Source organism: Panicum virgatum, chromosome 6K, assembly GCF_016808335.1.
Source record: "Panicum virgatum strain AP13 chromosome 6K, P.virgatum_v5, whole genome shotgun sequence".
In the NCBI taxonomy this organism is placed as follows: domain Eukaryota; kingdom Viridiplantae; phylum Streptophyta; class Magnoliopsida; order Poales; family Poaceae; genus Panicum; species Panicum virgatum.
This window is the reverse complement of record NC_053141.1, coordinates 12245322-12255759: the sequence shown is the minus strand read 5'-3', so window position 1 is coordinate 12255759 and position 10438 is coordinate 12245322. Positions and strand designations below refer to the sequence as shown.

At 44.9% G+C, this 10438-nt stretch overlaps 1 protein-coding gene and 1 long non-coding RNA gene across 2 annotated transcripts; both read right to left on the bottom strand.

Moving 5' to 3' along the window:
• Positions 1 to 1561: 1561 nt before the first annotated feature.
• On the bottom strand, positions 1562 to 10233 carry LOC120711780. Its single transcript, XR_005690480.1, has 3 exons — positions 10111 to 10233; positions 2167 to 2237; positions 1562 to 1885 (listed from the first exon to the last, which is right to left on the bottom strand). It is a non-coding gene; the product is annotated as an uncharacterized LOC120711780 (long non-coding RNA).
• LOC120711779 lies at positions 3957 to 5013 on the bottom strand. The gene is made up of 3 exons (XM_039997418.1): positions 4614 to 5013; positions 4311 to 4532; positions 3957 to 4240 (listed from the first exon to the last, which is right to left on the bottom strand). Exons 1-3 carry the CDS (start codon positions 4965 to 4967, stop codon positions 4148 to 4150), a joined length of 669 nt encoding a protein of 222 aa, XP_039853352.1. The 5' UTR covers positions 4968 to 5013; the 3' UTR covers positions 3957 to 4147.
• Positions 10234 to 10438: the final 205 nt, after the last annotated feature.

Sequence of the window (10438 nt, the reverse complement as noted above, 5' to 3'; positions counted from 1 at the left end):
CCGGTTTGGAACGGTATACCGGCCGGTTTGACCGGTTTACCAAGTGGGCCTTAATGGGCCGTCTCATTTTTTTCCTTTTCTTTTTTGGTTTAACTTTAAATGCCCGAAAAGTATGTTAAACGAATGAATTTTTGAGAAAATTTGACACCATTAGATTCGTCTCACTTTGAAGTATTTTTAGGATTTTTTTTGAGAATTTTTCATTTTTTTTAAATTCAAATTTGAATTTTGAATTTGGACCGGTTTGGTACCGGCCCAAACCGGAACCGGTCCGGACCGGTCAAACCGGACCGGTTCCCACTGGTTTTGTAAACCCTGGTTGCAACAGACTGCCACGGTGGCAACACATTATATGGCCACGACCAACATCGTTGCGATAGATTATATTGCCACACATATATTACATTGCAATTTATCCTGTGGCTTCAAAAATTAGTTTGTTGTAATGGATTATATTGCCACGAAAACATATATGGGAGCAACAATTATTTTTGCAACCAAAAGGTAGTTCGCAGCAAAAAAAGATGCCGCAACAATATATTGTTTGATGTTATTAACTACTATAGTATCAGCCATTTTTTGTAGCAATAAGATGTATCGATACAATATAGAATTGTGGCAATAACATGTAGCAATGAAGTAGAATTGTTGTGTTCATACATTTTTTTTGCAACAGAAAAGGTATTTGTTGCAATCGATTATGCATTTGATATATTTTCAATAATGAACCTTTTCTTTGATAAGAAAACAATTATAAAAAATTTAGAACTCAACCAGCATGAATATGAATTGAATCCATCATTATACGTGCCCAGTACATGTACATTATCCGAATTCAAAATAGTTCATGACAAAGGAGATTTGTAAAGTGGCGAATACAAGATCCAAATTGAAGATAGTGTTGTATCGACAATGGCAGCATGACTCCAAGTCCGAGTGATCCATTCAAGTTTAAGTTTCTTGTGGAATTAAAAAGAAGCATATGCATTAGCAAATTTCAGTAGCAAGTGTCAGACAGATATGTTGTCTCAAGAATAACTTGTATCTTTTGGTAGTCCAGTTCAAGATCACGGACTACCTTTTGCACCTTCTCCAAAGTGTCTGGAACACAATGACCTTCAGGGAGCACAAGCGAGAACAGCCAAAGAATAGCCTCTAATGCACTGTTACTAAGACCATACATGCACTTAATCTGAAATAGCCTAACAATGAAAGATACCTTAGTAGATTCCTTGCATCCAGGATAAAGTTCCCTCTGCGCCTCTGTTAATAATTTAAAGAATGTCTTGGCACTTTCATTTGGCTCTTCTTTTTCAGTACCTATGATATCTCCATTTATGGTACCATGGATTAGTGACTTGACCAAATCCTTCATAGAATCACTGTCACCTGTTGCGCCTGCCAACCCCTTCACCAATGCCCCCATATGATTCTTTTTCTTCTCCTTCCCCTTGGATAGAACTTTCAGAAAGCCCTTTATAGATCCTCATCTCATCAGAGTTGCACATCGATAGACCAAACACACACATGTCTATTGACAGGTAATTTTTTGAGCAGCAAGATAATTTTGTCTTGTTCAGGAGTAAAATACAAGTTAATGGCAGCAGCATTCGTCAAGTTTGAATAGAAAACTTGCAAAAATTGAATAGAAATCAGATTTGCATTTCATACCCGTTGGCTTCTAGTCCGTATAAGTTTAACAGCAGCATTCATCAAGTTATGTGGAGAAATAAATTTCTTGTTGGTTTGAGAGAGGCTTCGCTTGGCCTTAGAGGATGGTGTTTTTCTTGCAACTGTCTCCACTCTTGGAATATTGGCAGGAAATATTGCACTTCCTTGTGTTGATGATTTCCAAGTGACAATCCATTCAAGATGAAGGTTCCTGCTGCATAAACGAATTCATCCGCATTAGAAAATTTCATTATAAATTCACAACCAAATAAAGTTCTGTTCAGTCATTAGAATAAATCATTAGCTGCTCTCACATGATCATATTAGTTATGTACATCACATGAGAGCAATAGTGCTAAGCTCATGGCAAGTTGGATATAAAAAAAAGCATAATGTGAAGTCTGTATGCCAACTAGGAGCTGACCATACAGGACAATGGTTCTGTTCAATCCATACAAAACTGAAACCTCTATGCACTTAATGTTTCATCCTTACCTGATAGCAAATTTTGAAAGCCAAAATCACAGTTCATCCTGCTTAACCAAGAAAAGATGCCACATGCCTTCCTGCTAGTCGCAACAGCATAGAATCAGTAGCCTAAAATGTGTAAAAAGAAGTCATGTGCTTCACGGTAAAGCTGTGATTTTGTGCACTTAAACAATTGTTAATTGTTCTTAGTGGTGTCAAAAGAAGTCATGTTCTTCACGCCAAATCTGTGATTTTTTGCACTTAAACAATTATTTTCTAATATTTTGTGACATATTGGTACAGGTAGCTGCGATTCAGTTAGTATACAGCAAGTGATGTCTTAAAAGACAGCCAGTTCAAAGAAATAGATCATACATTATTCATTCGTGTACCAATTGTAGGTGATATTATTACACATTCACTTCAGGGTCAAGTATATTGGAAGATGAGATATCCACTTATCTTGTTTAGATAATTTCCAATAACGTTCAGGTAAAACCAAGGTTAAATTAGTGGTACTAAAATTAATTTATGCCAAACTAGCTAGCGAGTCCAATGAAATGTAGGCAAGTTTTTTTTTTTTTTTGCAAATATGACAACAACCTAGCTAGCATGTCCAATGAAATGTAATCGCTAGGCATCTAGCTAGATACAGGTATACATTTACATTACTAATTCAACTTTCAGAGATAACAGGGTTCAGACTTTGAGGGGGCTAACAAAACGAACAAACCTCCTAGAAGACTAGTAAACGTAGTAGTATGGAATTTCAGCTACAAGGAGCATACGAGCAGCAACAATCCATGACTTCCAGTAGAAGCAGAAAGAAAAAAAAGAAAGCGTATGAATTTCTCAACAATCCATGACTTTCTTGTCAGTGTCTAAGCGCACGACATGAACTAACTAAAGAACATGATTAAGGATTGGATTGCCCAAAGAATTTCTATGTTCTGCATCATTTATATAACTTTCAGTGTCTGAATGAAGATAGAGATAGTTGGAAACAATAGCTTGTCAAAGAAAAAAAATTCCTAACAAAAAGCCGTACAAAATTACGAATGTATTCTAGCTGCCAAATTTAATTGAATGTGATAGCAACTGCAAGATCCACCTAAACACTTGTAGATATTCAGAGCATGAAAACGCACTGGCTCTCTTACAAAGAACCACTATCCACTACCGGACTACCAAACTTTGCCGAGTGTCAGATACACTCGGCAAAGGATATATTACACTTGGCAAAGTCTTTGCCGAGTGTAACACTCGGCAAACGACACTCAGCAAAGGTTCCCACGACAAAGGTTCCCACGGCAAAGTTTACTTTGCCGAGTGTCGGAATACGGGCACTCGGCAAAGGTTTTGCCGAGTGCCCTGATACTCGGCAAAGAAGCCACGTGGCGCCACCCTGGTCCCGCGGTTTGCCGAGTGTCTAACGGCAGACACTCGGCAAAGTTTCAAACGGCAAAGTTTCAAACTTTGCCGAGTGTCCGACTCGGACACTCGGCAAAGTCCCCGCGCCAGGGTACCTCCATGTGTCTGGTTTGCCGAGTGTCAAGGCAGTGGCACTCGGCAAACGTTCAAATCTTTGCCGAGTGCCAGTACTTTAGCACTCGGCAAACTGACTGCGCTGCTGACCTGTGCAAGCTCCTTTGCCGAGTGTTTTAGCTTAAACACTCGGCAAAGTGGTGAATTTTTCTTTTTTTGGTTTCGTTTTTCTCTGTTTTTCCATACAAATACGACAGAAATATATGTGATTGCAGAGGTCATTACAGGCAGTTACAGTCCATCACATATGATTGACAATGACGAGAATGGCATCGATACAAATAACACAGTCCATCACATATATCACAAGTCCAATACATAACACGAGTCCGATACATAACACAAGTCCATCACATAGAATATAGTCCACATATGTCACAAGTCCGATACATAACACTAGTCCATAAAACAGAATATAGTCCGATACGTATAATAAGTCCAATACACTAGTACTACAAGGCACTCACTGCTCAGGTCTGTGGGGCCAAGTTGGCCACTGGGCGGCCGGCGAGTTCTGGTCCGGAGGAGGGTCGTTCGATGCATTCCACGACTGATTCTGCAAATAGGAACATATAAATTGAAGCATAACAAAAATATAATAATATCTACAAACAAAGCATACTCACTGGAGTGTCAGAAGGTCCTGCAGGAAAGTAAGGCTGAGCTGGTAAGACGAAGGGAGGAGGCGGCGTCGCATAGTTCATCGACGCGCCAAGTCCTTGCATCCAGGTGACCATGCTTTGCAACATAACCGACTGCTCCTCCCTCAGCTTCCGCTCCTGCTCCAGCTTGGCCTCGATCTCCAGTCGGCACCTCCTCTCCTCCTCAAACTTTGCCTCCATCTCGGCCTACAAGCTTTAAACCTCCATGTTACAATACGAAGCAAAGTTTCATTTTAATCATAGAACGACAACTAAATCTAAACTAACATGTCTCTGGTGCACGCTGGCCACTGAAGTCTCAGGCCGTGGGCGAATGGGCGGGGTCGAGTCGGTGGTACTTGCCCTAAGCTGCGAGAGACTGGGCGTACTCGCCGTGTCGACCAAGCTGTTGGCGATCAAGTACCGCCCGTGCTTCTTCCCTTGTCCCACCCTCATGATGGCTTCTCCGAAGAGTGGTGCGGTGGTCGGATCCCAAGTCTCCCCGTGGAGCGCCCTTCCCACCTCCGTGTACGCATTGATGCGCGCGTGGATGCTTGGGTTTGTGTAGGCCTCTGGTGGAGCCGCCGGGTTGTAGGCCACGTCCGACGTCGCCCTGCCCATGTGAGACATGGCGTACGCCATGAAGTTGTTGCAAGACTGGCCTGGATGAGACTCCGACTGCCAAGAAGTCAACAAGATGATTAGTAAGAATTAAAAATATAGCTTTAGAAAGAATGAAGATCATAGTGAACTTACCCATGTGTTCTTGTACTCGCCGAGGCTAAGGCTCCCTTGATGATGTGCCGGACCCGGCATCATCAAGCGGCGCTCCCGGCATAAGGCGTGCTGGCGGGCCCAATCCTCGCTGATCCACTTGTCCACCATCATAGACCAGCACTCGGCCTTGTTTGCGCACCAGTTCGGAGGCACCTAAACGTAATGAAGTGCATGACATATTGTATTATCAAATACAAGATAAATAAATAGAGATGGCATTTATTTACCCTTAAGTACTGGTCTCGCGTGAGGAAGGTGTCCCTTGCGGCTGGTTTCTTGACACTCCTCTTCTCGAACTCGGCGCAGTACACAACGACGGCCTGGACACGCGCCTCGTAGTGCATGTCCTTCACCAACTTGTAGCAAGCCTGGTGAGCCAGCTTGTTCGCCCGGGCCTCATAGCCTTCCTCGCACCTGTAGAAATCCTGCATATATACCCACACGATATTTCAACCATTTTAGTGCAATCATTATTCCAAAAATTGAAACAGAATGCGATATTTCAACCATTTTAGTGCGAGGATGACTTACCCAAAACTCCCCGACCACCCGCCTTGCTTTGGTGTTGAAGTTCCTTCCTTCGCGATCAGTAGCGTCCGGGCAGGCCATGTAGTGGTCCCACGTGTATACCGGCTCCAGCACCCCAGCATGCATCACGAGCCCGGGGAAGTGCAGCCGGCACAAAAGACCCAAGATACCATTGGGCTTCCGTTTGTGCTCACCAGGCTGCACAAAAAATCACCCCCTGCAAAGAGTGTTTAAGGTAAAAATTTAGTTAGTATTACAATTTTAAATATATGTAATGCATAATAAATAAGTACTAACATACTTACTTAGGCTCTAGTGGCCGAATCATCGGGCGTCTCGCTAGAGGTATCGGACGTCGCGGGAGTTGCGACGGTCCACGCAACCACACCACCCGCTCATCTCCTGCCGCCCCCTCCTCGTCCTCCTCCTCGTCCTCCTCCTCGTCCCCCTCCACGTGCTCCTCCTCCTCCTCGCTCCCCTGGTCCTCCACCCTCTCCTCCTCCTCCTCCTCCTCCTCCTCGGCCTCTACAGGAGAAGGGGTCCTCTCCCTCCTCCCCCTCCTCACCTTACCTCCTCCACCACTCCCACTACCTCCTCCTCCACCCCTCCCTCTCCGTCTCCCTTTCGCGAACACTACGGCTCCCGGACCCCTCGGGTGCGTCGGACCCACTACCGCCTCCTCCACCACTGCCTCTGTACAAGGAGCTCAGCCAAGTCATCTTGTGACCGCCTGGCATCTTTGTTTAGTTACCTGAAATCAAAAGGAGTGAACTAATTAGTCAGGATAAACAATTCTTGCAAATAAATGAAAATAAAGAAAATATAACTAGAAATTAACATAATATATATTAAATATTGCGAGTCCTACATGTTTTAGAAGTAGTCATCATAATCGGGATTAGCTGGATCGTAATCCTCATCATCACTATCAGCTATGTCAACATAACTAGCAGAATCCGAAGGAGGAATGTCGTCTTCACTGTCTCTGCCTAAACGTAGTCGCTCTAGTAATTGTAAGTCCTGAATATTTTGAACCTCATTTCCACCTTCCTCGTCAACTTCCCTTTCATTGTCGACTTCCATTCCAATCTCGTCGGATAAGTCCATCTCGAAACTCCCTTGTAGCCCCTCTTCTTGAAAAAACTCTCTATCATTGTTGTAATCTTTGTTGTTTGGGAGCGGTAGTTTGCCGTGTGGCGATACTTTATACACAACATCCCAACCCCGAAGACGGTGGTCGGTTTGGCACGGGTATGAGAGGTAAAGATAGGCCCTAATCCCGCCCGACTATGCATAGATGAGGTCAGTTTATATGATCCACTCCTATCCAAGACAGAATTTCGGCATCACCTCCCCGCTATTCTCCAGATACACGTCCCGGAAGGGAGATTGTGTATCCGGAGAACAATAGAGAGATGTTGCCAAGATTCTGTCTCGGATGGGAGCGGACCATGGAAACTAACCCCATCTACGCATCATCGGGCTGTCCAAATAACGTGGACAATTCGAAACAGATACGGCCATAGATATGTAAAAATCTGCATATTTCGAACCGTATCTGTTTCGAACGGGAGACGCCTAACCGGGTTACGAGAACTACGAATAGAATACGAAAACAAAGTCTTGTACACGTGCTCACCTACGGGCTCGACGGTCGGTGCTGCTCGACGACGGCTTGCGACCAAGTGAACGAGTCGACGACGGTGAATCAACCTCCCTTGTCAACAAAAGAAAAAAGGGTGTCAAATTAGTGTCAACAAAAGAAATCAAGCACTGGCAGAAAGAATTGAAAGGATTGGAAATGATCTTTGACTCATGGACGGTGCCATTTCATTTATGACATGTTCATATGTTATAGCCTTAGATTCAACAACCTCATGGATATGATGGTCATTAGTCAATTACGAGTGAAGTAGCTGTTATAACCATATTGTTGATATCTCAATGTAATTTACTAATGTCATGGATACAATATGGCACTGCACCTGTTTTGCATTTGCATTTGGTCACCGCAATTTTGCATTGCAATTGTTTCTACTGTCAACTACTACACTTGAAAAGTTATTTATTTGTGGGGAGTGTTCAGGCGCAGGTCATGCAAGAGCAAAGCAGCTAGTCAAGTGAAACAAAAGGTTTCTACATCACATGCTGCGAAGAGAAAGGACCAGTGCCACGGTTTCTACATCACATTGCAGTACATTATCTCACTAAAATAAACATAGCATATATATTTGAAGATCTCTAATTTGAGAACACTAATGCAAAATCCTAGCATTATCTCATTCTACTTACCTTGTTCCTCAGCGGCAGTGGCGGCGGCGGAGGGTGCCGGCGGCGGAGTGTCCGGCAGTGGCAGCGGAGTGTGTCGTCGCGGCGCTGCAGAGCCGAGCTCACGCGGCTGCCATGGCGGGCTGGGTTTGCCGAGCTCACGCGGCGGGCGGGGCCGGCGTCGAGGTGCCGCGGGCAGGGCAGGCGTCGAGGTGCCGCGGCGTGGAGGCGCCGGGCGGGCGGGGCAGAGCCGATCTCACAAGGCGGCGTCTCTCCGGCGTGGAGGTGCTGGGCCCGCGGTGGCACGACGTCGGAGCGGTGTAGAGGTGGCGCGAGCGGGGTCGGCGTCGAGGCGGCGTCAATCCGGCCTGGAGGTGGTGTGCCGGCCGCGGGACGTGGCGCGGGCGGGGCCGGCGTGGACGCGGCGGGGCGACGCCGCGGTGGCGGGGCGGGGCGGCGCCGCAGCGGGCCGACGCCGCTCTGGCGGGGTGTTGCGGCTGCTTGCAGGTGGCGCGGTGGCGCGGCGGCGTGCAGGTGGCGCGGCGGCGTGGTGGCTTGGAGCTGGCGGGGCGGCGCTGCGACGCGGCGGCGAGGATGTGGAGTGACTGTCAGCGTTGTGTGTGTGTGTGTTGTGTGTCCGTGTGTGCGTTGTGCGGCTAAGTGTGGGGGGGGGGGGACGGCGTATGCCGAGTGCCAGATCTGGCACTCGGCATATGCGGGGTTTGCCGAGTGCCAGTGATGCGGCAATCGGCATACTCAGGGTTTGCCGAGTGTCACAAATGTGGCACTCGGCAAATATTTTTTGTTTTCTGATTTAAATTCTAGTACTTTCGATTCAAAATTTGAAATCACAAATTTCTTTGAATATAATTCGAAATTTAATTATCAAATGTACTCAACAAATCTTATTTCATGTGTCCATAAAAAATATTCCATTATTTCAATCACTAATAACTAAATGTCAAATTATAGGAACTAATTCTCTACATTTGCCAAAAAAATTGAAAAAATATTTACCTGATCAGAAAAATAACCAAAATTTAACACGAACCAGTTCATGATGTCTATTGCCTATACAAAAAATTTCACATGCTTCAACGAAGAAAATTACATTATTTCATGCACTATTAGTTTAAATTCAAGTTACATCACTATAAATACTATAAATGGAAAAAAATTCTCGAAATTATCAAATGGATTCAGAAAATTACCATAATTTAACATTACACAATCCATCATGTCTATTAGCTATAAAAAAATTTATGAAGTGAAACCCCAATTCGAACGTCACTCTGAATCATAATCTCAAAGAATACTTCTCAGTTCTATGAAACTTCTTCGGAGATACTTCGTTCCGTAAGAGATATACGTGACAACTTTTGCAAAACCTTCTCAATTTTGTTCTATAGACTCCCTGGATGTTATCATGATATCATAACAAATTTTATGGATTTTTGACTACTTTTGATTTTTGTAAAATTTAAAATCTATTCGTCAACATCTCATTATGTCCCGTTTCGTGATCAAGATGTTCAAATTTTCCTTTCAATTGATTGACAATGTCTCAAAATTGGACTAAATAACATGAATATAATTTTTCATTCATTATACTATATTATTCGAATCACTTACGGCTCCAATTTGAATTATCCAAAAATAGCATTTTAATGAAACAAATTAATAACATATACGAAACTTATACAGAAATATACCAAATTTTGATATGTTGTACCTCGACTAGTATAATAACAGAACAAAAAGTTTGGAAGGTAGAAGCTAAAGTTTTTTTAGTTTGCCGAGTGCCTTAACTCTGACACTCGGCAAAAGCGTACTATGCCGAGTGCCGTGAACCTGACACTCGGCAAAGGAGTACATTTGCCGAGTGCCTGAGTTAAGGCACTCGGCAAACACTACTTTCGTAACGGCGTTGGGACGGCGTTGGATCACATGGCGGGCACGTGCTATCTTTGCCGAGTGCTACAAACACGGCACTCGGCAAAAGCCAATTTTACCGTGTGTTTGCGTTCCAGCACTCGACAAAAGGCAAATTTGCCGAGTGTCAAAATGTTGCCGAGTGTTTTCTGGATAACACTCGGTATATTCCCTAGTTGCCGAGTGCTCGACTTTTGGCACTCGGCAAAGCGGTCGGCACTCGGCAACAATAGGGTTTCCGGTAGTGATCCAAGGATTCAGATTACACCGAGAAGCATACCATGCGGCATGGCAAGGCTGGAGTGCATGTGTGACGAGCAGCTCGAGCTCCAGTTCCACGCAGCTCACGGAGAGCGGGCGCACTGCCACCAAGCTGCGAAGAGAGGCTGCAGCACCGTGTGCCAGGCCGCACGACATCCCAATCAGTGAGGCCGCCGCCACATGATGCACAAGACGGGGATCCAAGCTCTCCCCACCGCAAGGGACCCTAGAGCTTGCACCGTTGCAGTGGCCTGCGAGAGAAGAGTGGTGGGCTAGGGTTTTGGGGGGGGTGGACTTGCTCGGGAGCCGCCACACCCCATGCCGCACCTACCTCGGCCGCATTCTTC